Raw genomic sequence first — 27,631 nt, 5'->3', positions numbered from 1 at the left:
GAATGGGTAGTGAGTAGGGGTGCATGAATGGGTAATTGATTGCCCACTAAGCATCACCCTTATAGGCAGAACCCTGTGGGGGTCAGGAGTCACTTCCACACCCCATGCAGAGAGGCAAAAAGCAGAAGTTCATTGCCCTGCATTAGGTGTGGGTGGGGGAAAACAGGAGCTGGCTGCTGAACAGAAGCTGGCTCCTGCTGCCCTAAGCATAGGAAGTGGGTGGCGACAGTGGCATCCAGCAGCCGCAAGCACAGGAGCTGGGTGGGGCAGGAGCAGAAGCCAGCCCACCTTCGCACAGGCCTACTGGCTCCTGCTGCCAGTAGGCCAGTAGTGGCAGCCTCGCATGGGGTGTGGGAAAAGGCAGGAGCACGATAGAATAAACTTCCGATAATCTGGAACCTATCAGATATACCAGAGTATCAGGAGGTACTATAAGCTGGTTATGTATATACTGTATATAAAGTGTTCTTAACCCTTTTTATTGTACATATTGTATACAGTATACTGTAATGTTTTAGTTTTTTTACCCTTTTCGCTTAGTTCAGCTGCTGCCGCTGTTACCTTCTGACTCATTTTTTGCCAAAGCTCACTCCCTAGGCTCTTGCCATTTTGATGCCAGACTATCAGGAGTGCCGGACTATTGGATGCTGGACTATTGGAGTTTTACTATACTACTTAAACCTTAGAGTTAACTGGTTAACTGATTAACTGGTTAACTGATTAACCAGGATTTTACATCCCTAGTAGCAAGTAAGATTGAGAGACAGCCCGCATGCATGATGGGAAGGAGGAAAACAGCCCACAAAAGACGAGTCAGGGTATGGAAAGAAACATCCAATGGAAGGGCCAAAGGAGGGAGAGACAATTAACAGTAGATATAGGAAAGGAAGGGCAACCAAGACAAAGGGATAGGGGAAGGAGAAATTCATATGTCTGCATTCCCATGACTAAATAAATAGTCTTACAGACTAAGACAGTTAAGCTGAAGCCTAATTGTTTGAGAGAATACCAAAAAGTAATGTTTTTCAGAAGAAAAAAGACCAAAAATGGATTTAGAAATACATGTATGTCAGTGCCATTGCCAGGACTACCTCTATATATTCACAAAAAAAATTATTTTATAAACTATATGAAACAGATTAATTTCATTCTAGTTTTTTATGTTTTTAGTAATAGATGTGTATCAAGCTTGGTGTGGGCCTTGCAAAGCTGTGGTAAATTTATTCAGAAAACTGAAAAATGAGCAAGGTGAAGATGGCCTTTTGCATTTTGCTGTGGTAAGGATGTAAATTCTATTTAGAACTTCAGTGCCAAATAGATACCTATAAATAGATAAATGTGTCACCATAATATCTGAGTAGCAATAGAGTCGGGTGAATTTGGCTTGCTTGTAATTTTTTCTGCATATCTCCTTAAAATAATAATATTGAAGTTTATAATGTAAAGAGGGAAAAGCTGAAAAATAAAATGTTTTTGAGAAAATTTTAAACTGGAAGACCAGGATAAAATGGCAGCTACAGTCTAATGCACTAAAGATATGTGTTTCACAGGTTCATTCTGAGTTTTCAACCAGGAGCTTATAATACTTGTCAGTATGGCTGCAGGTTGCTTTTGTTGCATTCAAACAAAAAGCAAGATGACAGAAGCAGCGTGTCTAGCCTATGGCAAAGCCGTTAAAAAGTATTATGCACTCACCATAACCACAATAGTTACCACTGATATCTTCAGCAGCAAGCACCAAAAAACTGTATAATCACAGATAGCACTATGTGGTGATTGTTGGCAAATGCACTTTAAATGGAGATAATTTTTCCAGCATGCAAATACGGAGCACTACTATTTGGTCAACAGATAAGTCAGCAAGATTTTTATCCTACACATCTTTAGCACTCCCTGTTAAGTTTGGAGTCTAAGAATCTAATACCATATAGCTATCTATATATTTTAGAAACGGGCATCTGTCTGCCTGCCTGCCTGTCTGTGAGTCCATTCTTTAAAGAATTCCTAAACGATAAGAGCTTACAAAGATAGTTTCCCCAATTATCACCCCTAATGTCATTACCTCACAGAAACTTCCCCTAATATCACCCCTGTGTCATTACCTCACAGAAACTAACCTTCCCCCCTCACCGCCACTCTGTTCTAAAATTTGATTTGTCAATTTCACACGCGTTCTTTTTTTTTATTGTCACTTTGGTATATATGGTTGTGCTGATTTTCTTCCATATATTGATCTGAGGAAGTGGGTCTGGCCCACGAAAGCTCATCACCTAATAAACCATCTTGTTAGTCTTTAAAATGCTACATAGTTCTGTCTTTTGTTTCAGCTACATTAGACTAACATGGCTGCATCTCTATCAGTATTTTATCAAATAGTTTTTGAGTTTGTGTGTATTGTATATGAAAAATACATTAATAAAACAAAGTTACTGTTAATAAATTTTATTACATGCATTTGTCAAATCTTTATGTAGTGTGGACCACTGCATTCCGTTAAAAGCATTTTCGGAACATAGCGTCTAGATTGGCACGGACGCTTTTCCGCAAAAGCACTTTTTGCGGAAAAGCGTCCGTGCCAATCTAGACTCGCTTTTGTGCAAAGAAGCCCCAATCACCATTTTTGCGATAGGAGCTTTTTTGCGGAAAACAAATCTGAGCTGTCTACACTGGCCCTTTTGTGCAAAAGCTTTGCACAAAAGGGACTTTTGCCTGAATGGGAGCAGAATAGTATTTCCGCAAGAAGCACTGATTTCTTACAGTAGGAAGTCAGTGCTTTTGTGGAAATTCAAGCGGCCAGTGTAGACAGCTGGCAAGTTTTTCCGGAAAAGCGGCTGATTTTGCGGAAAAACTGGCCAGTCTAGACACAGCCTGGGAGTAATTCCATACTCTAATAAGAATACAGCGGTAGGGACACCTGACCAGGATAGTGATAGTGATTATGAAATGCTAAGGGAGATTAGAGAGGCTATTAAAACTAAAAAATCAATAATAGTGGGGGATTTCAGCTATCCCCATATTGACTGGGTACATGTTACCTCAGGACGGGATGCAGAGATAAAATTTCTTGATACTTGAAATGACTACTTCTTAGAGCAGCTGGTTCTGGAACCCATAAGAGGTGAGGCAATTCTTGACTTAGTCCTAAGTGGAGCACAGGGATCTGGTCCAGAAGGTAAATATAACTGAACCACTTGGAAATAGTGATCATAACATAATAACATTTAACATCCCTTTGGTGGGAAAAACACCTCAGCAGACCAACACTGTGACATTTATTTTCAGAAAGGGGAACTATACAAAAATGAGATTAGTTAAACAGAAATTAAAAGGTACAAAGAAAGGGGTAAACAGTGAGGTGGCAACATTTGCACATGACACTAAACTGCTCAAGATAGACCAAAGCAGACTGTGAAGAGCTTCAAAAAGATCTCACCACACAATGATTGGGCAACAAAATGGCAAGTGAAATGTAATGTTGATAAATGCAAAATAAAGGACATTGGAAAAAGTAATCTCAACTATACATACAATAGGATGGAGACTAATTTAGCTATAGCTACTCAAGAGAGAGATCTTGGAGTCATTGTGGATAGTTCTCTGAAAACATCCACTCAATGTACAGCAGCAGTCAAAAAAACAAACAATTTTAGGAATAATTTTAAAAGGACTAGAGAATAAGCCAGAGAACATCTTAATGCCTCTCTATAAAACTATGGTACGCCCCCATCTTGAATACTGTGTACAGATGTGGTCGCCTCATCTGAAAAAAAGATATATTGGCACTGGAAAAGGTTCAGAAAAGGGCAACAAAAATGATTAGCGATTTAGAACAGGTCCCATATGAGGAGTGATTAAAAAGACTTGGACTTTTCAGCTTAGAAAAGAGGAGACTAAGGGAGGATATAATAGAGGTCTGTAAAATCATGACTGGTGTGGAAAAAGTGAATAAGAAAAAGTTATTTACTTGTTCCCATAACATAAGAAGTAGGGGTCACCAAATGAAATTAAAAGGTAGCAGATGTAAAACAAATAAAAGAAAGTTTTTCTTTATGCAACACACAGTCAACTTGTGGAATTTCTTGCCAGAGGATGTGGTGAAGACTAGGACTTTAACATGGTTCATAAATGAACTAAAGTTCATGGAGGTTAGGACCATCAATGACTATTAGCCAGGATGGGTAGCAATGGTGTCCCTACCCTCTGTTTGTCAGAGGCTGGAAATGGATGACAGGAAAGGGATCACTTGGGCTATGTCTGCACTGCAGTGCTATTTTGGAATACTGGAGATATTCCAAAATAGCTATTTCGTGCCTTTTGACCATGCCCATTATTTTGAATATAATATTCCAACGTCCCTGTAAGCCTAATTCCATGAGGAGTAAGGGACGTTTCAGAATAGCGATTTATTTTTAAGTAAGTGCTGTGTAGAGAGCACCAGATTTTGAAATAAGCTATTTCGAAATAAGATCAAAATAAGATACACAATTTGCGTAGCTCAAATTGCATATATTATTTTGAGCTACAAGTGCACTGTAGACACATCCTTGATGATTAGCTGTTTGGTCACTCCCTCTGGGGCATCTGGCATTGGCCACTGTTGGAAGACAGGATACTGAGCTAGATGGATCTTTGGACTAACCAGGTATCGCTGTTCTTATGTTCTTATCCTATGACATTTCAATGGCAACTACAGCCATTACTTACATAAAAAAGCAATATTAGGACAGAGTATTTTTAATGTAAACAAGAAGGAAAGCCTGTGCAATGTGACCAGCAAGGCTGACTACAGCAAGTGTTTTAAGGTCTAGTAGTGGTCCACAGCAGTGTTCCCTGTAAATTGCATGCTTGTGAGGCTATTTGGGAAAGATTTTAATATTGTCAAACCGATTAGCAGAGCATCCACAGCTTTTTGTTTCTACTGATGGTGCACATTTATATACGCCTTGGTGCACATGAAACTTGATTCCATACAGGGATGGAAAAAATCCACAGAGGGATAGAAAAGATTAGAGGGAACACTGGTCCACAGAACCATGGTTTGAGAATCAGTCTGTAAAAGTTCTCAAATATCTATCTATCTATCTATCTATCATAATCTATTTGTCCTTATTTTAGGCGGAGGCTGACAGCATTGTGACCCTGCAGACATTTAGAGACAAATGTGAACCTGTTTTTCTCTTTTGTGTTGTAAGTGCAATATACATCATTGGCTTTTACTTTCATGCTGCCTGTTTTTGTATTTATCAATATATTGAAAATAAATGTGAAGTTGTACAGATGTGAATTATAGCTTTACAATTTTAGTGTATTGGATATTATTGGATATTGAACATGCTAGCCATTGTAACAGTGAGTCATGTTTTATATGTTTTTGGCATGCAGAAAAGAAGGGGTATTAGCACAGTACTTTTGCTAAGAAAATTCTCTGTTATACTAGGACTATCAGAATGGCCATAAAGTCAGACTAAAGTCCATCTAGCCCAGTACTTTCAAATAGTAGCCAATGCAGGTGCCCCAGACAGAATGATCAGAACAGGTAGTCATCATAAAGTGATCCACATGTCTGTACTAGATGTACATTATGCCAGACCTGATTGCTAACTCTGTAGACAATGCTTTTTTTTTCTACTTAAAAGTTTTGAAATTTGGATTCCAGCAGCTAGAGGCAAATAACCAAGATGCATTAAGGAGACTGATAATAGGCTTGCTCTGTTCCTCTCTATGTGAATGCAGCCAGATGAAATTAAGAGTATTTCTGATCTCACCAAAAGCTAGCCAGATTCAAGAATGCTGCTCACACATATATGTGGCAGAGCAATGAGCAGAGGAAGGAAACACAACAGGGAGGGTAATAAAGGAAGCGGTGGAGAAATGGAGGAACTAGAGCTGAGATGAGGAGAGTGACAAACAGTGGAGGGAAGAAACCTTGAAACGGGGAGGATAGGTAGGAAGTGAAAGCAAAAATGGTATAATTCTGTACCAGTGAAGTGAATGGAAGCTCTGTCATTAACTTTAGTGGACTCAAGTTCAGATCCTAAAGGAGTAAGGAGGCAAAGAGTAACAAAAAAACAAGAATAGTCAAAAATGGGAAGAGATGGAAGTAAGGAAAGAGAACAGCAAGAGAGATGGAAAATTTAAGACTGATTCTCATTTATATTAAGGTCCCTACATCATTCTATCAATGTAAATGGACCTTAATATTAAGTAAATTTACACATGTAATACTTAAAGTCTCTTTATATAGTGAAAACAGTATAAAGGGATTTCAGAGGAAATGAGAATCAAGCTTCTATGTTCTTTCCTTTCCTTTTCTTTTGGCTTTTAAGAAAATTAGTTGTAAGTGAATTTGTGAAAGGTGTCTGATTGCTAGTCCTGGACATTCCGTTGCACTATGTTTTAAGGGCCAGATTCTGCAGTTCTGAATTGAACAAAACTCTTATTGTTGCCAATAGCTTTTTTGCTCAAATAAGAATAGCAAATTTTGGCCATTATAGAACAGATACATCCTGGGTATCAGTAGTAGTAGTATCTCTATCCTGCTTCATACTCAACTTAGATGAAGAACTTCTGAGGGTCAAAGCATGTTTAATCTAAGGGTATGTCTACACAGCAAAGTTATTTCGAAATAATAGCTGTTATTTTGAAATTATTTTCCTAGTGTCTACTCAGCCAAACCACTATTTCAAAATTAAATTGAAATAGCAGAGGGCTAATTTCAAAATTGGTAAACCTCATTCCACGAGGAATAGCACCAATTTCGAAACTGCTATTTTGAAATAAGTGTTGTGTAGACGCTGACCTGCTGGCCACTCTGGACACAACCAGGAAAACTCCTCTCAGGAAAGCTTTGGAGCAAAAATTGTGCTACCTGAAAATGGATGCGGCAACCCATGGAAACAAATTTCCTTGCAATCAATGCTCAGTACTACGAAGAAGGAAAAGATAAAGCTGTGGTAAAAACCTTGGACAGAATCAACACTGAAGGGCGTCACAATTCTTCCTACGTGAAAAGTCAAGTAAAAGCTATTTTAGAAAAATTTGGGATCATTGAAATGCAAGTGCTGAACATCTGCGTTGACAATGCAGCAAACATGACATGTGCCATCAAAAATTTCAGCGAGGACAATGAAACTATTTCTACCTCTGAGAGCAGGGATGTGGACAGAACTGAAGCTATTTTGCCTGATGAAGGAACTAAAGGAATGGATGAAATCGAACTCAACATGGATGCCGCTGCGCAATGGGTTAATGACCCTAGCCTCATACTTCCAACATGGCTTCATGAGGACGACTCAAAAGTCCAACTGATGAGGTGTGGTATTCACACTCTTCAGTTGGCAATCTGGGACGGACTGAACAAAGAACATGCGAAGAAATTTCTGGCAAAATTTTGACAAGTCTTTGTCAAACTACGAACCCCAAGTATTCAAAGTGTTTTGCTTGATCTACATGGGGTAACTCAGTCATTGGATATTGTGACTCACTGGGGTTCAACATTTGCGATGATTGATCAGCTTCTCGTTTTTCAATCTTACTGTGAACAAGTGGCTGCTGCTGGAACAAAAGAACTCAAGTTAACAAAAGCTGAATGGGATGAAGTGAAGAACCTGCGAGACCTCTTGGCAAAGCCAAACGAAACAACCATGAATCTTCAAGCTGTTAATGTAACTCCGGGAGTTTTAATGAAGGAATGGTGAAAACTGTCAAAATTCTTGCAAGAAAATGGTGAACAAATTGCAGAAGAAATTCTGTCCTCCATGCAGAAACTCATGACAATATTCATGTCCTTGCTGGAGTTTATGTTGACCCATGGTATCGGATTCTTCTTACCTCAAGGGAAATACCAAAGGCAAAGGCTCCATAATATTGCTCAATGACTCAAAAAACAAAATCTATTGCTACATTTGAACTTGGCGAAAGAGGTTGAAGAAAACAAAACACAACAGAAGAAGTCATCAACAATCGAATTTGCGGTTTTGGAAAGTACACATTCTTCAGAAATAGAAGGCTGTTCTCAAACTTCCGTCTCTACTCTAAACTTGTTCAAGCGTCCATCCCTGAGACGTCATCAGCCATCGCAGGGAAATGGAGATAATTCAAGCACCAATTCTTCAGAAGATGACGACTTCAAAAAGGAATTGGATAAACAAGAAAGATGCTGGCAAGTTTCTGTGATTCATAATTGTAATGAAGCATTATTCAAGAGAAACTTTTGGGAAGATTGTGAGGCGATGGAGTCTATTGGTAGGCTAAAAGTTGTCTGTTTTTGAGGCCATTCACAGCTACCCACACCGCATTCAGGCTGCCTGTAGAATTGCTTTGAGCATGCCAACAACTCAAGCTAGTATAGAGTGACTGTTTTCAGCTTTAAAGTTAATTTTAAATCATCTGCAGCAGGCTATGAAAGACGACTTGATTTCTGCAATAATTTTTTGCAAGTTGAATTATGAATGCTTCTAGTTTGTATCATTGTTGATGACATTTAAATTGTTTTAAAACTCTGAATAAAAATGTTTTTTTTCAAAATTACAGTATGCATTTTTTTATTTAGTTAAAAATTAATTTGAGTCGGAGAGCGGAATCAGAGCAGAGCTGGAGCAGTCACTGTTGGTGCCGGAACGGAGGAATTCAAAAATTTGATTGCTCCAAATCCTTGGTCCCGAGTGAGGGCAACCAGAGTGCACACAGACAAAAATGCTTTGCTGTCTCTCATCGAGGTAGGCAAGGAAGCAGGGAAACCTGACAACCAGCTGTCTGGAGGGGGTCCATTTAAGCACAGGCCTCAGATAGCCTCAGGCAGTGGCCACACAAAGTAACTCCTGACTTGATGCCCTGCCAGAACTGGTTCCAACCAGCCTTAAATGTGATTCAGTGTCCACTCAGTGCGGACGCACTATTTTGAAATAGCAAAATGCTATTTTGTGTGTAGATGCATTATTTCAAAATAAGCTATTTCTAATTATTTCGAAATTAGATATTTCGAAATAACGCTGTAGTGTAGACATACCCTAATATATAAAGGAGAATGTTTGTGTGCTAAATAACTTGGGCACTATAAGAGCTACTGCAATCAAACTTTGCATGGGGTAACCTTTCCCCCAGGAGAAGGTTTTAAGGTACTTTTGGCAGTGCAGGGAGAAGCGGCGTCCCGGGGGAAGCGGCGGGGACAGTAACTCACTAAGGCCGGTGGTGGAGGTGCGAGGGATGGGGCGGCGCTCCGAGGGGCAGCTGCCCCACTTGCCTCTACCATGCCGTTCCGCTGCGCAGCTGTGTCTGGGGTGGGGGAGCCCCCTCCTCCTCCCACCCGTGATGTCACTCGGCCTGGGCCCCTCCCCTCCGGTGGCAGCCAAGGGTTGCTGCGCGATGGGCTGGAGCTCGTGGCCACTGCTAGAGGGCAGTTGCGGGTGCAGCGGGGCGAACCCAGCAGGGAGGCAGCAGCAGCGGTGCTGGGAGCGGCCCAGAGTCCGGCACAGCTTCCTGGTCACATGGCTGGGAGCCCAGCACCTGCTCGCCGCAGCCCACAGGACAGGGGAGCCCCCGGCACAGCCCCATGGTGCAGCAGGTAGCGGGGCAGAAGTTTCGGGATGGGCGGTGGGGTCGTTGCCCCCCGTGGCACCTGTAGCCCCGGGCGCAAGCTGGGCTGCCCCGCCCACCCTAGGTCCCACAAAGACTGCATATCAGATAAGAATTAAAGATGCCCGGCAAGATTTATTGTTAAGCAAAATATAGCAATTCCTGTCAGTAGACTTGACTGAACCACTATGCATATGTAATTTGTAACAATAGAATAACTCAGTCAGTGGGTGGTCCCACTGCCCCTTTATAAACACCACTTTATATACAAAGACAAACTAGGGATATTAAATTTCCATTAATCAACTAATCGACTAGTTGATGGAATTTCCATTGACTAGTTGATAAGCAAGGGAGCCACAGCGGGTAACTCCTGTCCCCGGGAACTAACCCCACTGCCGCTGTGCTTTTTGAATGTGTTACGAGTTGGCAGCAAGAGAGTGGGAAGTGATTAGTTGTGGGACTAGTCAACTAGTCACTTACATCCCTACTACAAACAAGTTACACATCATTCCTGATATGTCAGGTTGCCACCCTCTGACGCTTCTTAGATACCAACCATCACCCTGTGCCTTGTGGTTTGATTAGATCATATCTAACCATCATGCTTTCATTTTAGACCCTTTCCTGACCCTGGGTCTGTATCTGTGGGGAGTGTGGGTACCAAAGTATTTTTTAATGAGCTGGTGTTGCCATGTGCTTTCAAGTAATAACCAGTACCAATTACTGTTTTATAGTCAATATCTAATACCAATTACTGTTCGACACCTGAGCCTATTACCAATTCATGTTTTACACTCTCAGCATTGTTCGTGCCAAGTTCTGTGAGCGGGGGCCTGCCTCTTGCTCACAACTTAGCTTTGCTTTATGTTAGCTAAGTGTTGTTCTTTGTTAGCTAAGCCTCAGACCAGCCTGTGCTACATTGGCTTATGTTTTAGGACCTCATCTTACTACAGAGACCACCAATTCATTTCATGTAGGACATTGTTGAGCAGTTGGATGTCAGTTTTAGGTTATCACCTATGTTGGCTATATTTGAAATGTTGAAAATGAAATGCTCTGTATCTCATCAGCCATTGAACTCCATCTCAGTTCCAAACACTTTCAGTAAGAAAATGCCAAGTTCTAAAATATAAAAGTTTTGAGATAAGTGCTATGTTAATCAATAACAGAATTTCAAATAATGGCAACAAGTCAGTTTTATCTGATACTAATTTTGGCTCTGATTTTTATGTTTTGCAAATCAACCTACAGTAATATATTGCTCCAAATTTAATTTTTAAAGCACAGTACCTTGATAACTATCTGTTGCGCGTGAAAAATAGATTGTATTAGAAGTCACCTAAATATGCAACACTTAATGAATAGCTCTTACTAAGTGTTGTTTTACTGTTTACTTTTTACAGGATTGCAAAATTATAGCAATGGTGCGAGGTGCAAATGCACCTCTTCTCAGTAAGACAGTAATAGAATTACTAGAAGAAGAAAGGAAAATTTTAGCAGGGGAAATAGAACGTCCTGAGGTACTTACTAGATAACTGTTTCTTATCAAGTTTAAATATAAATTAATAGTTTTACTATATTTGCACAGTCTCTTTCTATGTGGATGATGTCATGAATTAGCATGTATCTCACCTTTTAGAAATTTCCACCAAGTGGTATTTATGCAAATGATACTGATAATTTTACAAACTGATCTGTATGTAGAGGAGGGATTATTCACTAACCAATATATCACAGCATAAAAACTAATTTTGTATTTATCTCTTTATTTTTATACTTTCAATGCTTACCTGTTCTACTAAGGGCTCAAGAGATAAAATAAGGGAAAGGTTTAGTTCTTATCTCATTCCTCTTCCCAGCTGAAATGTAGGTTAAAATCATTCTATTTATTTGTGTACATGCAAAAGAGAAATTGTAACAAACTACAGTAAAACTCCAATTGTCTGGCGCTCCTGATAGTCCGGCATCAACTGGAACCTGGAAGTGCTCTGGCCAGCCGGACATTTGGAACTGCTCTGCCCCCGGCTTCCCCAAGTCCACCGCTGCTGAAACTGACCAGCGGCTGACTTGGGGAAGCCTGGGGCAGAGCAGTTGGGGTTCTGCTGGGTTGGTCCCCCAGCGCCGCCCCTCACCTGAGCGGTGCTGTGGGACCAACCCAGCAACACCCCAGCTGCTCTACCCCCAGCTTCCCCAAGTCAGCCACTGGTCAGTTTCAGCAGCGGCTGACTTAGGGAAGCCAGGGCAGAGCAGCTGGGTTGCTGCCGGGTTCCCCGCCAACCCCAGCCCCCACCCTAGACCCCTCATAGCCCCCCTTCCAGTACCCCGGAATATCTGATAATCCAGCAGCCCCTGGGTCCTAAAGGTGCCGGATTATCGGAAGTTTACTGTACAACTGGATTACGAAAAATCAGAATAAACCTAAATTGTCTTAGCACTGCATGAGATCTTATTCTTCTGGGGATAAAGCTGCTGAAGAGATAACTTGGCGATATAAATACATTATTTTTCTTATGTTATCAGCAACAAGACTGCCTGTTTCTAAACCCACTTGAAATTTGTGAATAATTGAGATTCGATAATTAGGTTGGATTGCTTGTGCAGCAGGTAAAGGCCCAGCTGGGGAATGCAGCCAAAGCCCCAACCCTTCTGCCCAAAGCCACACCCCTTCCTTGAGACCAGGCCCCTTGACAATCTTTCCCCCCACTCCTCAGACAAGCTCTACCCAACCCCAACTGAGGGCCAGCGCTGCTGCACGGCCTGGCCCCAGCCTTCCTCTGCTGCTGGGCTGCCACATGGCATGGCCCCAGTCTTTCCTGGGAGCTGAGCTGCCATGTGGTGCAGTTTCACCCCCTTGCAGGCAGCTGGTCAGTGTAGGCAATTTTTGGAAGTCAATGCCTTCCCTTGCTTGCATTACCAGTTGCTCATATTATGGTATGTCTAAACTACATGGCTCCGTCGACGGAACCATGTAGATTTGTTTATTTGGCAAAAGGAAACGAAGCCGCTATTTAAATAATCGCGGCTTCATTTAAATTTACATGGCTGTCGCGCTGAGCCGACAAACAGCTGACCAGCTGTTTGTCGGCTCAGCGCGCTAGTCTGGACGCTCCCCTGTCGAAATGAAAGCCTTTTATCGACATCCCCCATAAACCTCATCCTACGAGGCATAAGGGAGATGTCGATAAAAGGCTTTCAGGTCGTCGCGGAGCGTCCAGACTAGCGCGCTGAGCCGACAAACAGCTGATTAGCTGTTTGTCGGCTCAGCGCGGCAGCCATGTAAATTTAAATGAAGTCACGATTATTTAAATCGCGGCTTCATTTCCCTTTGCCTATCTGTCTAATCTACATGCCTTCATTAATGGAGGCATGTAGTCTAGACACACCCTTAAATTGCTAGAATTTTGATGTTAAATTCATATTTTACTTTTATCAGAGAAATAGATTGGAAATTTCCAGTTATGCCCATCTTTATGTAGTGAGGCTAAATTAACATTGCAGTAGTTTTAATTGTGAGGAAAAACAGAGAAAGAACGATGAAGTGATTTTTGTCAACATTACTGGCAGATCCAGAATAACACACAACTTACATGGCTTCCAAAGGGCTTTCTACTGGCCCATGCCACCTCAATATTAACTTCACACTGACAAAGTAACCACATAAAAACTGCAATTTTCTCAGGTACAAGAGCTTGTGTTTTTAGAAGAAAAAGCATCAGAAATAACCACTGAAGAAAGCCAACTTGACGGTAAATATGATTAGCACAAATAAAAAATTCAAACAAGTAGCTTGTTAGTTATTTGGTTACAGGATTATGTGTGTCCAGTCATAGAACTTTCATTTGATTTAGTTGGTAACACGAAAGATTGTGAAAGAAGTCAAATGAGGGATCAGTTTTGTCTTAGACAGTAAGGAAATCAGACCATTTGTACCAACAAATTACATTAATGTAGTAATTATCACATGCAGGTGCATAGCAATTTTGTAAAGTGGTCAAACTAATATCAGATATGCTTATGTTATTATTATCTCTCTCTCTATAAAAAAGTATTTCCTGCCAGGTGACAGAATGGCGTCATCATGCTCTCTGGCTGCAAAATTAACCCTTTAAAAATGGAAGTCTGTTTACCTTTATATAGTGTTATGCAAGTATCTTTCCTCTGCAAATATTTACTTACCTGCCCTCTTTCGCAGCCTTTTTCAGAGACCTTTCCATTACAAATAATTTAATAAAATTAACCCTATTATAACCTTGCTTTGAATATTGAACTCCACAAGCATGAGTGCTGCTCCTCTATTTTATAGTTGTAAATTATTCCAGGATTTGCAATTCTGATGTATGCGAGACTGCTGAGGAAGATCTGTGTGCATAGGAGGAACTCCACTTATAGATAATAGCTTTCCTTTCACATAATGGATCTACTTCATACATATAATCTCATCCTCCTTATCTCTATATTCAAAGATGTAGAATTAAAGTCTGAACAGTAGGAAAAAAGAATTGCATCTCAGTGTGTGATTCATGTATAAAGGTTTATAATGCACGTTTGAACCTCTACTGCTATTGGTTTCCAGGATCCACTGTCTTAGTGGGCAGAATCCAAAATCATTTTAAAGGAAGAATATGGAGAGCTCAGGTTGTAAGTCCAGAAAGTAAATTAGTCTATGTATATATTTCAATAAATATGCTTATAAATATGCATATATATTCTCCCTTTTCCTGTAGAAGGAGTCATATACACTGTTGCAATTATAAAACCTGATGCCGTTGCAAATGGAAGATTAGAAGATATTAAACAAAAGGTAAACAAAGCTTTTAAACCCCAACCATTATGTTTGGTTAAGTGCCAAGATAGTGAGATAGGAGTACAATTAGATATTAATTTAGGACAAACGCTAAAGTTATATCCACTAATATTTATCCTGGAAAACTGACAGACATAAAGTGGTTGTGACTGGAGACATATGATTTTCAAGATGATGCTGTTTACCATATTTTGCATTGCTAGAAAAGGTATGAACTGAATTATACTATGCAGATCATTGATTGACACAGAACTATTCCAACTGAAGCGTCCTAAGTTGCTTACCCGATCTCCCAACAGTTCCTCATTCTTTCCACATTTTAAGGGTGAGTGAAAATTAACCATCAATTCTGGGATAGTGCAGATGAGTCACAGAAAATAATTTTACAAATATGAAAAACATTCTCTTTTTCACAGCAGTATCTTTCAAAATTCTAGATCTACAAATAAACAAGCTCAAATTACCCAATTCTTTACACATCTGTGTGAATGTATACAGGCATGCATAGCTTATGCATATACATTGAGAAAGTAAAGTCACAGACTATACACTCGTAAGGATATAAATTTATAGACAGCTACAACATTTGGTTAAGGATAGTAATTTCTATTTTTAGAACATAAATTTGTGGATATACACACATACAGTGCATGCCATGCAGAGAGTACACATGGTAATACACATTATGTCAATGCATGCCTACTTTACATAAACATATTTCTACCATGCCAGTGGGACTTAAAAATAGTCAAGTCATTTTACATTCTAAAATAAAAAAGGAAGTACATCATAATAAAAAGTGAGTATCTATTTTGTAATGGCAATAGACCAAGGATGGGCAATAATTTTTGATGGAGGAGCCACTCCAAAATTTTGATAAGTGGTCAAGGGCTATATTTCTCTATGGAGGTTGCAGGCAGAAGGGAGCTCAGGGTAGGGAATAGAGATATAGGAGAGGGAGTTTGAATGAAGGAAGGGGTTCACAGTGCATGAAGCTTCCCTCTCCTTCCAACACAGAGAGACAGATGGAGCAGCCAGCTGCTCTGGGGCTGCTCCCTGTCTGTGTGCCATGGGCCGGATTGAAAGGCTTAGCAAGCCAGATCCAGCCCCAGGCCATATCTTTCCCACCCCTGCAGTAGATCAATCTCCTAGGAATGTACATACACAAGTACCTGACAGACTGCTGCATAGTAAAGATTTTATGGTCAGTCCGATTTTCAATAAAATATGTATATTAAAGTAAATAATGTGTAACTAAAGTATTCTTTATTTTAATGCATATCACATACTTGAACCCAGTCCAGTACTTTGAAAAGATGGAAATTTAGTTGGACTGAATGAACAAATTACCATATTAGTGATATTTCATATTACCTCAAATGTAGGATTCTGCACAAAAATATTTTTTTAGAATCATGGCAAAAATATGTAAACAAACTAATATTGCTGGTTTTGTCCCCCTGTAATGCTGTTGAACTTGATGGCTCATCTGCAATTAAAGATTACAGAAGCAGGCTTTCACATAGCAGCAGAAGAGGAGAAGACATTAACAGAAGATCAAGTTAGAGATTTCTATAGCCGCAACATAGAACAGGTAAAAAGACTACACAAATATAGGTGGCTATGTTGACGATAATATCATCTGGCTTGTAAAACATTTATAACATGTAATTGATTCCATTTAATTAAAATTATTTATGGCACAGAGAAAATAAATTAAAATTCTCTCATCTTCTTTGCTTTGGTTTTCCAGTCCGGCTACTGTATGATGCCTATGGTTGTTAGTGTTCCAACCTTGCATTTACATAACAATGGAACAGCATACAATCATTGGTGCATACTGGAGCAATAGAGTTGCATTTTCCCTAACACAACTACTCATGGTATACTCACAATAACAACAGCAACAGCTATAACTATACATGTATCCTTGTTAGATTTTAGAATATTTATATATTAGTTCAGAGGGAGCTGTGAACTGTGGGAAATCAGTTATTTCCTCATTCTCAAAATGTAATTCTTACTTGAAAAATGAGTGTGTAAAAGAAGCACTTATTTACAGTGTGTACTTGATTTGTTTCAGAATGTAGAATTCTGTCTATTCTAGAGGTCAAATACTGCCTTCCTTTACAACTGTGCATTTCTATTGAAAACGATGGGATGACTAAATGCAACTGAAAAGGGAATTTGAAGGCAATGGAGGTGCTTGGGTATATTGAGAGCAAATTTTGGCCTGTAGAATCCGTGTAATGGGGATGTTGAATGAACCAGCTTAACTTTCAACTACCAGGTTCTGTTTGTAGGATAGCAGTAGACCAATTGCCATTACAAACTTCTTTTTTGTTGATGGAACAAATGTACTCTTTAAATTACTGAGCGTGCAATATTTTTAATCATTTTTCAGAAAAGAGACACTTTATGTATTCTATTGTGCCCAATACATTTTTGTTTGCTTTCACTTAATTTCTTTTTATATATCCATCATGCAAACTGCCATATTCCAAAAAGCTTTGCACCAACAGAAAATTAGTATAGAACTGAGTGTCCTTACAATATATTAATAAAATCTGCAAAGTAAAATAGTGTATAGAGATTAACCAGAATATGAAAAAAGAAAAACTACTCATTAAAAACAGTACAATACAAATACATATTTTTACTTACTATCCTGTTACATATTAAACCTCGCTAGTCCGGCACCCTCAGGACCTGACTTGTACCAAGCCAGAGAATTTGCCAAAGCATGGGAGGTCAGTATTGTCTAGCAGCATTACCAACATCTCCACTGTTTACTGGTCTGTTAGAAGCATTTAGGGTTAAATTAAAGCTAAACAAGACACAGAACACTGACAGTCGAGACTGGTGGTGGTAAACAAGCTTTATGGAACCCTGGGAAACTTGGCCATATCCATGGTAGAGTAGACAGCCAGCTAACTAAAATCATTCAGGACCACGGACCAAAGAGTTGCTGGACCAAAGAGTGTTGGACTAGAGAGACTCAACTTGTAGTATGAAAGAGAAATATATGATGCAAGTAAGAGATGGGAGATATTGATAGGGGGAGACTCAATAGTATATTGAAGTATAGTATATTAAAGCAAAAAGAGGATTTAAAGATTAGCAATTAAGTAAATGGGGGTGGAGCGGGTGTAGAGGGAATAATGAGAATTCCAGCACTGGTGGAAAAGGGACTCCAAGTTATGAAGAGATACAAGGAGGTTGCTTCTCATGAAAGTCTCCCTCTATGTGGCTGAAGATCAAAACTAAAAGAGAGAAAAGAACGGATAAGGAAGTGAGTGTCTGGTAATGTTCTGAAAATCAGGAATGAAGTAAAAAACTACTTGCCTAATTTAAAGAACTTTTTAAAAGATGTTAGGAAACGTAATAAGCAAATGTAATGTGTTGCTTTACTCATGGGTGGGGAACCTTTTTTGGTCTTGGGCCTCTGATCCACAGAAAAATCAGTCAAGCTACACACAAGTGAGAAGCCAAAAAAAAAAAAAAGTAAAACAGCCCCAAAGTGAGAAGCATACACACACAAAACCACAAAGCACCCCTTTAGTGTGATGCTCTTCTTTATATGTGAGGAGGGAGGAGGGTGAAGCAGTAACAGGAGTGAGGAGGGAGAAGCAGTGAGGAGGGAGAAGCAGTAACAGGAAACTTGGAAATGGCAGAGGTGCTTAATGACTTCTTTGTTTCGGTCTTCACTGAGAAGTCTGGAGGCGTGCCTAATGTAGTGAATACAAGCAGAGAGAGGGTAAGTATAGAAGATAGGATACACAAAGAACAAGTTAAAAATCACTTAGGAAAGTTAGATGTCAGCAAGTCACCAGGTCCTGATGAAATGCATCCCAGGATACTCAAGGAGCTGATAGAGGAGGTATCTCAGCCTTTAGCTATGATCTTTGAAAAATCGTGGCAGACAGGGAGATTCCAGAAGACTGGAAAAGGGCAAATATTGTGCCCATCTATAAAAAGGGGAATAAGAACAACCCAGGAAACTACAGACCGGTCAGTTTAACGTCTGTCCCAGGGAAGATAATGGAGCAGGTAATTAAGGAAATCATATGCAAACACTTGGAAGGTAATAAAGTGATAGGGAATAGCCAGCATGGGTTTGTGAAGAACAAGTCATGCCAAACTAATCTGATAGCTTTCTTTGATAGGATAACGAGCCTTGTGGATAAGGGAGAAGCGGTGGATGTCATATACCTAGACTTTAGTAAGGCATTTGATACGGTCTCGCATGATATTCTTATTGATAAACTAGGCAAATATAACTTAGATAGGGCCACGATAAGGTGGGTGCATAATTGGCTGGATAACCGTAGTCAGAGAGTTGTTGTTAACGGTGCTAAATCCTGCTGGAAAGGGATAACAAGTGGAGTTCCGCAAGGGTCTGTTTTGGGACCCGTACTGTTCAATATCTTCATCAATGATGTAGATATTGGGATAGAGAGTACGCTTATTAAGTTTGCAGATGATACCAAACTGGGTGGGGTTGCAACTTCTTTGGAGGATAGGAACATAATTCAAAATGACCTTAGCAAGTTAGAGAAATGGTCAGAGGTAAACAGGATGAGGTTTAATAAAGAGAAATGCAAAGTGCTCCACTTAGGAAGGAACAATCAGTTCCATGCATACAAGATGGAAAGCGACTGTCTAGGAAGGAGCATGGCGGAAAGGGATCTAGGGGTCATAGTGGACCACAAGTTGAATATGAGTCAACAGTATGATGCTGTTGCAAAAAAAGCAAATATGATTCTAGGTTGTATCAACAGGTGTGTTGTAAGCAAAACTCGTGAAGTCATTCTGCTGCTCTACTCTGCACTAGTTAGGCCTCAGCTGGAGTACTGTGTCCAGTTCTGGGCGCCACATTTCAAGAAAGATGTGGAGAAATTGGAAAGGGTACAGAGAAGAGCGACAAGAATGATTAAAGGTTTAGAGAACATGACCTATGAAGCCAGGCTTCATGAACTGGGCTTGTTTAGTTTGAAAAAAAGAAGATTAAGGGGGGACATGATAGCGGTTTTCAAATATCTAAAAGGGTGTCACAAGGAGGAAGGAGAAAATTTGTTCCTCTTGGTTTCTGAGGACAGGACAAGGAGTAATGGGCTTAAAGTGCAGCAGGGGAGGTTTAGATTGGACATTAGGAAAAAATTCCTAACTGTCAGGGTGGTCAAATATTGGAATAAATTGCCAAGGGAGGTGGTGGAATCTCCCTCTCTGGAGATATTTAAGAACAGGTTAGATAGACATCTGTCAGGGATGGTGTAGACGGAGCTTGGTCCTGCCTTGAGGGCGGGGGGCTGGACTCGATGACCTCTTGAGGTCCCTTCCAGTCCTATGATTCTATGATATAGTATGATGACTGAGGTTGCTTTTTCTTGGTGAGCCTCGTTATGTCTGCTGGGTCTCAAGATGTTGCTAGTGTACTTGCAAATGGCTTTCCAGATTTGTGTCTGTTAATCAGCCTGTGATGGACCGGGCCAGATCTGGGCACCACTGAGGGTGTCCACTCAGGACGAATTGCTCAAAATCAGGGCTCCTTACAGCCCCTGACTGGAGGCCTTTCCCAAATAGGCCACAAACCAGTCACACTGAGCGCTTCAGCTGCCAATCCAGCCAGCAGGAAGCCTCACAAGCAAAACCCCTCAGACACCCCAGCTCTCCCTATGCCACAATCAGCCCCAGGCCTAACACACAGGTGAGGGCTTATAGAACCCAATCTCACCTACCCCGAATGCGTCCTCCCGGTCCCAAAAGACCAGCCACGGTTCCCAGTCAATTTACACATTGGATCTTACCCACAAGATCATGCTGGGCCAATCCTTTAGAATCTAAAACCTAAAGGTTTATTAATAAAAGGAAGAAAAGGTGGAGAGTAAGATTGTTAAAGAAAATACATTACATGCACCAATCACCAAGTTCTTGATGCAGGCTGTCAGCAGAGATGTTACAAACTGCTATCTTAAAAGTCTCTGGTGTACATCCTATGTCAGGATGGGTCAGCAATCTTTCCTGGTTCTCTGTCCCTCACAAGGCTGCATCTGGAATCAAAAGCAGAATTAAAGACAAGATGGAGTCTGCCTCATGGCCTTATATATCTCTCCTGGCGTCCTCTTGGCCAGAGCAGGTCACATGATCGAGTGACCTATCTCTGTTTCACATGCTGGCAGCCATTATGCCCTGGCTGGTTTGCAGATTTCCAGACACATTCCTCAGGTGTATATTGGGCACCTTGAGACCCATTGTTCCTGGAGCTGTGCTAATTAGCATAGTCATTTATTGGACAATCCTCCTTTACAACAGGCAGTCCAGGCCAGTATCAACACAGAATCCATATTTATAAATCCACAAACATGTCACTCAAGTACATGAATAGCATACATAGAATCAGTAGAACACAAGCTTTCATTTGACACCTCACATGGCCCCCTTTGTACAGACTTTGGGGCAAACACTCCCCCACCCCCATGGGTGCAGCAGTGATCTGGCTTCTTCCCTTAAAATCCAATAATGTGACACAGACGTGCAGGCACTTCTTCACAAGAGAAAGCTTCAAAAATAACTGTTCAAGTTAGTATGTAGTACCAAACAGTGATGCAATTTTCAGTGCCTGTCCCAAATTTGGAAATTTATCTGCACTTACATAGAGTGTGTAGAATTCCCGCAGAAGCATGTTGTTGTATTTAGCCATAAGTTCACTGTTGCTTTGCATTTCTCTGAGTTCATGTTGAAAGGCTTCAGGTACATCAAGTACTTCTACATTAAATGGTGCATTTATTCCTACCCATCCTGACTAATAAGTATTGAGGGACCTATCAAGAATTTCATGAAGGTATCTAGTTCTTTTTAGAAAGAATCCTGTTTAAATCCTGGTCTTCACAACATCCTCTAGAAAGGAGTTTCACAGCTTTACTGTGTGCTGCATGAAGAAATACTTCCTTTTGCCGTTTTCCAGATGCATTACGTTGCCCTTTTCAGTTGCATTTGTTACAGCTTTAATTTACCTTCAACTAATTTGACATTAGCAAGAACAGAAGTAAGAAGCTGGTTAGACCCTTGCAATTTGACATTGAGCTTTGACAAGTAATGAGTAATGTCAACTATAAATGCAAGGTCACACAACCACTTTGGATCACTCAGCTCAACCACTGGTTTTCCATTCATTGTCATGAAAAATCTCACTTCATTCCTCAAGTCATAAAACCACATCTGGATAGTCCATCAGCTCAGCCATTGCACTTCATAATAATAAACTGGTTCAAAGCTTTTCAATGGCTCTTCTTCAATAGCTCTAACTGGCAACTATTTAATCATTTACTTTTGATAAAGTTAATGCTTGATTTTGCTATTGATACAACATTGTTCAGTCACATGGACTGTGTACAAAGTCTCTTGTTGAATGATGCAATGACACAAAATCAGCTTATTTAGATCAAGGCCAAGGTGATCCATTTCTTTCTTGTCTCAATAGCCAGAGAATAGAACTCAAAATCTGCTGCAGAATCTTTCAAAGACATTTCAATGTCCTGAGCCATATCCTTAATTTGATCTGACTCCGTCCTGCAATACAAATTCATACTCTCAAATAATTTGTTTCTCCCATGCCACTAAAGCTCCAGTTGCAACAACACACTCCTTTACAAACTCTTCTTCTGAATAAAGCCAAATTCTGTTTGCAGTAAGTTCACTCACCACATAACCAGCTTGCATAACACTGTTAATCTCCTTTTGTGTTTTTATGAAATTGTTTGTTTCGTATTCAAAATCTTTTTACTTTCTTTAATTTTGTCCACATGCAACTGCCCGTGGTGTGCTTTAGTTGTAGTGTCTATTCCTGGGGAAATTCTTCAATTGTTGCATTTGGAGCCATAGTCAAATTACAGAATTCCCCCAGAATTGAGTGTCTTTCTAGGGTATTTTTTCATGACAGAAATCACTTCTCCACAAATCAGGGAATCAGGCTTGCATTTCACTTCCACAAAAGCAGTCATTTGTCTATTTTTCATTAAAAACACAACACTGTTTTCTTCTTTTGCGTGCAGAAGCCATTTTTTACTTGAAATGGGTCGAAACTCTTTTTATCTTCAAACAGCCACCTACACCATCAACACTTTTTCAGTGAGGACAGCCAGCATGTACTAAAAATGTGTACAGAAGAAGGAAAAAGCAGTAGTGTCCGGCTGGGGCTACTGGCTGCAAGAGCAGCTAGTGGGCTTGCCCTGCTGTCTCTCCGCTCTGGCTGCCCCAAGCAGGGAAGACACTCAGGACTTGTTCCCCTGATGCCCAGCATTCCTCCCCACTTTGGCCATCCCAGGCAGGGAAATGACTTGGAGGTTTACCGCCCAGCCTCCCAGCATTCCTCTGCACTCCAGCCACCCTACTCGCTGCATGCGTCTCCTCACCTGCATGCAGGAGGAGGGGACAGCGGTAGTTGGAGCTGGTGTTGCAGGAAGTGGTTCAGTGGTTTGCCACACTGCTGCCTGGTGTTTTGCCCTGCTGCTGCCCAGCCACCTGGTGTGGTTCTTTACTCTGACCACCCCACCTTCATTTGCTTGCTCATATACATTCAAGAAAAGGAGCTGAAATTAGTGCCCAGCTGTGTGCTGCAGGAAGAGGTGCTATATGGCTGCTGCGCCCCACTGTGGGCCAGATTAAATTGTGATGCAGGTCAGATTCGGCCCATGATCCATAGGTTCCCTACTACTGCTTTACATCATGTGCCTTGGTCAAATATGCTGCACACATTACATTTGATCTCATATATGAGTTGTTAGTACATTAAGTTGGAAGAACATTTGATACCCAGGTTGTATGTAGTACTATAATTTCAATGATCTTCAGATATTTTATTTACACTAAAGGTTGGGACATATTTTATACTGTTCTCTCACCTGAACTAATTTGGATTTATCACAAGCTATTATACTACATTTCATATCATTTTATATGGTGATTGTAAATACAACAGTGGGATGGGAGCACGTTATACAGCACGGCTGTGTCTAGACTGTCTACACTGGCCGCTTGAATTTCCGCAAGAACACTGACGATCTCATTTAAGAAATCAGTGCTTCTTGCGGAAATACTATGCTGCTCCCGTTCAGGCAAAAGTCCTTTTGCGCAAAAGCTTTTGCACAAGAGGGTCAATGCAGACAGCTCAGATTTGTTTTGAGCAAAAAAGCCCCGATCGTGAAAATGGCGATCGGGGCTTTTTTGCACAAAAGCGCGTCTAGATTGGCACGGACGCTTTTCCACAAAAAGTGCTTTTGCGGAAAAGCATCTGTGCCAATCTAGATGCTCTTTTCCGCAAATGCTTTTAACAGAAAACTTTTCTGTTAAAAGCATTTGCGGAAAATCATTCCAGTCTAGACGTAGCCCACATGTAGGCTGTGACTCTAGACTGGCCAGTTTTTCCAGAAAATCATCCGCTTTTCCGGAAAAACTTGCCAGCTGTCTCCACTGGCCACTTGAATTTCCGGAAAAGCACTGACGATCTCATGTAAGATCGTCAGTGCTTTTCCGGAAATTCTGTGCTGCTCCTGTTTGGGCAAAAGTATTTTTCCAAAAGACTTTTGCACAAAAGGGCCAGTGTAGACAGCACAGTACTGTTTTCCGCAAAAAAACCCCGATCGCGAAAATGGCAATCGGGGCTTTTTTGCGGAAAACCGTGTCTAGATTGGCCACGGACGCTTTTCCGCAAAAAGTGCTTTTGCGGAAAAGCATCCTGCCAATCTAGACGTGCTTTTCCAAAAATGCTTTTAATGGAAAAGTTTTCCGTTAAAAGCATTTTCAGAAAATCATGCCAGTGTAGATGTAGCCATATAGTTTCAATTCTGGTGATAAGGTCAAACAAATCTTTTTGTAGTGTATAAATGAAAAATTGTGTTTTTTAGCCTGATTTTGAAGATTTTGTTACATTCATGACTGGTGGACCATCCCATATTCTGGTAATTTCTAAACCAAAGGAGGTAACTGGTGCTGTTCCTCAATGGAAAGAACTAGATAAATCAGATGAGTCTATATCTGCAGCGCCTCAGCCTGAAAAGCCAGTAAGGTAACTGGAAAAATTCAAATGACACTTATGTTTTATGGAGTTACATGAGAAATAATGAAAAAAAAAGCTGATTGTCACATGCCTTTAGATGCATAGCTGTGCAGATGCAGGGATTAAGCAAGAGTCTCTCTAACCATGTGTAGCCCACACAGCCAACCATCACAACAGCAGTCCAAGCACTTGCAGAAGTGCAGGAACTATCCCATCAGTGCATTCTTGAGGAAGAGAACAATAAAGGGCCATAGATCTGCACCTCCCAAACAAACTGGCTTGCAGTGTGGGCTAGGCACATTAAAGGATGTTGCAGTCTGTGAAGTCTTATTGCAGTCTAAATATATGTAACTGCACTGATCCAAATCAGTCTTATTACATGACCCTGTACTGACATGAATATAAAGATAGTATTAACAAACTCTTTTAGTCATTATCCTTTGTCTTTTTATTTACATCTGCAGTAGCCTTTCCTGGATAAATTTTGTGTGAAATGATATTGGAGTGATCATATATAGGTAACTGAGTGATCCTCACAATTATAAACACGTCACAATAAAAATTATTTATTTTTAGAGCTCTTGCTTTAGATGCATAAAGCATGATCCTCTTATCAATCATTCTTTATAAACTGCTAGTGTCCATTAATTTTGAGTAGCACAGATGCTATTCAAAGGCAAACAAATAGAAACATTGCATGACCAAGATTTCTTTTTCATAGTTATTATGGTATAACATAGCAATTAACTAATACTCTCTTAGGAATGGATAATATCTTCATTCCGCAGAACTGCTGGAATCCAGAATCATAATCAAAGTAACTTCTATTCTCACATGTTTTATTAGAGTACTAAATATATATTTTTTCAGCAAGTCAATTATTGATACATTTATATCAATTAGTAAATGAATATAAAAGATACATTAATTTAGAGTTATTTTTGTCTCTGATTAGCTTGCAAGAAGTTTTGGAATCCGAGAATATGTTAAATTTATGTGATGTGGAAGACAGTATAGAAGAGGCTAGCAGGCAGCTTGCCTTCTTTTTTCCAGATTTTGGCAAAAAGAGGACTGGCCAGAATGTTGAAAAAACATTGGCCTTAATTAGACCTTCTCTACTAAAGAAAAGAAGAAGTAAGTGATGATAACTAGTTTTTCATCTGCTGTACACAAGAAGGTCTTTTATTTTGGATTTCCAAAAATTCTAGTTCTTTTAATAAATAATACCTACTTTTTATCTATCACTTTTCTCCAATAAATGTCAGCATGCTTAGCAAAGTAGGTCAACGTCATTATCCCCAACTGACAGAGGAACATAGAAGTGAAATGATTTGTCCCAAGTCACCTAGCAGGCAAGTAACAGAGCCAGAAACAGAATCCAGTTCTCCAGTCCAGTGTTCTGCACATTAGATCATGCTATCTTCAAATTATTTTCTGCACTCAGCTTTATGTTGACAGAAGTGCATTTAAAAAATACATGTTCGTTCTGTTCAGCCTTTTCATACTTTTGTGTGGATATCATTTTTTATCCTAGGTCAGTTTGTCAAAAATTGCATCTATAGATCCCTTTTCAGATTGTAGAAAAATTAGTAAGAGAGTCTAACTGCATTGAAAATATATTTAAATGGGTTGTACATTCTGTTCAAACAGTTTAGCTTGTATCACTGTCCTTGAATGGTTGAGTATTCTCTGCCAGATCACTTCTTTGGCTAGTTTAAATAATGTCTGTTACATAGATTTGAAAGACTACTACTAGCAGCATTCTTCTTACATTTAAATGGAATTACTTTCGTGATTTTGACATTTAGTTCTCATGCAAACAGGAGAGCAGTTCTGCAGTCCTTACAAAGGGTCTGATCCTGTCACCTTTGTTCATGTCAGATAGTGCTTAGTTGCAAGAAGTCACAGAATTCAGTTGTAATTATGCCTTCTGTTAGAACTTCCGGACCCTCCTAAGGGGGAGCGATAATGCTCATTAATATTTCAGTTTGAGAATATGCATGCACATTTCTTGAATAGAAAAAATGGTTTTTTGACAGCATTTATAAGTTCCTGATGTTTATTGACTTGCCAGAGCCACAGTTGCAATCCATTTTCTCCCAACATATTTTGATTATTTTTGAGTATGTCTCAGAAAAGCATGACTTTTGATATCGTAGCAGTGAAAACAATTGTACTGACCCAGAATAGTGTTATCAGGCATACTTTGAGTTGCACTGTGCCCTACCATCTCTGGCAATCATCAAAATATCTGTAGATTACATAAAAAACAAACAACAAATGAAAATCAATTATAACGGAGAAATCCAGGATTCAAAATGTTATCCTTTGCTTTAAATAAAAAACAGCTAGTTAGCACCAACAGTCAATCTTTTTAGGCACCAAAATCAACATTCTTCAAACTCATTACTTTGGACTCATCATAATGAATTGGATTGGTTAGACTTTGCTATTAATAGGGTGTGTGTGTAAAAGGGTTTTTAAGAAAGTAATTGTATGCTATATATTCATAAGCAGCCTACCTTTCCCTTAGATTACCCAGTGACACTTTCAGAACCTGCAAAAACAGAAAGCTAAATCAAAGTAAATGTGACTTCTCTGACATTCCTTCTTTTGTTCAAAATGATTTTAAAAAGGCAAAAAAGGCAATGATTATTTGATCTCTGTAGCAGTTGTTATGAATTATATTTTTTATATTCCAAAATGAACAAGTTAACCCAGGAGTGGGCAATAAGCAACCAGTGGGCCAGGTGCGGTTCACCAGGGTTAGCACCTGGCAGGTGATTGGAGATGTTATTTACCTACACGTCTGCAGGCACAGTTACTTGCAGCTCCTGTTGGTCACGGCTTATTATTCCCAGCCAATGGGAGCTGTGGGACATGCTATGGACCAGGCCAACACCTCCTGCACCTCCCACTGGGCGGGAATGGCAAATAGAAGCCAATGGGAGCTGTAAGCGGCCATACCTATGAATGCATAGGTAAATAAAGCATCCAGCAGCCCACCAGGAACTAACCACGGCAAACTGCATCTTGGTCACTTAGGGTATATCTAGACTACATGGCTCCGTCGACGGAGCCACGTAGTCTAGACATACCCTTATTGCCCATCCCTGAGTTTTTGGAAAACTTTTTGGAAAACTTTAAGATGATATGACTGGAAAAACTATAATATGAAAATATAACAAGTATAAAAT

General features: G+C 40.1%; 1 protein-coding gene across 4 annotated transcripts in view; it reads left to right on the top strand.

The window, feature by feature from the left end:
• The window catches only part of NME8 (NME/NM23 family member 8), a 40,205-nt gene that overhangs the window by 4,873 nt on the left and 7,701 nt on the right, over nucleotides 1–27,631 (top strand). For 3 of the 4 annotated variants that reach the window (XM_025185161.3, XM_025185163.3, XM_006124125.4), the window contains exons 5-12: nucleotides 1,171–1,277; nucleotides 5,116–5,187; nucleotides 10,980–11,096; nucleotides 13,256–13,322; nucleotides 14,301–14,377; nucleotides 15,882–15,974; nucleotides 24,283–24,443; nucleotides 25,390–25,568. In XM_025185161.3, the coding sequence (XP_025040946.1) occupies nucleotides 1,171–1,277; nucleotides 5,116–5,187; nucleotides 10,980–11,096; nucleotides 13,256–13,322; nucleotides 14,301–14,377; nucleotides 15,882–15,974; nucleotides 24,283–24,443; nucleotides 25,390–25,568 (873 nt within the window). The remainder of the gene's footprint in view (nucleotides 1–1,170; nucleotides 1,278–5,115; nucleotides 5,188–10,979; nucleotides 11,097–13,255; nucleotides 13,323–14,300; nucleotides 14,378–15,881; nucleotides 15,975–24,282; nucleotides 24,444–25,389; nucleotides 25,569–27,631) is intronic. The other variant, XM_025185168.3, reaches the window with a different exon arrangement.

The sequence above is a fragment of the Pelodiscus sinensis genome, chromosome 2, assembly GCF_052426305.1.
Source record: "Pelodiscus sinensis isolate ZL-2025 chromosome 2, ASM5242630v1, whole genome shotgun sequence".
NCBI lineage: Eukaryota > Metazoa > Chordata > Testudines > Trionychidae > Pelodiscus > Pelodiscus sinensis.
Note: the sequence above shows the minus strand (reverse complement) of the source record. Positions and strands in the feature narration are given on the sequence as shown.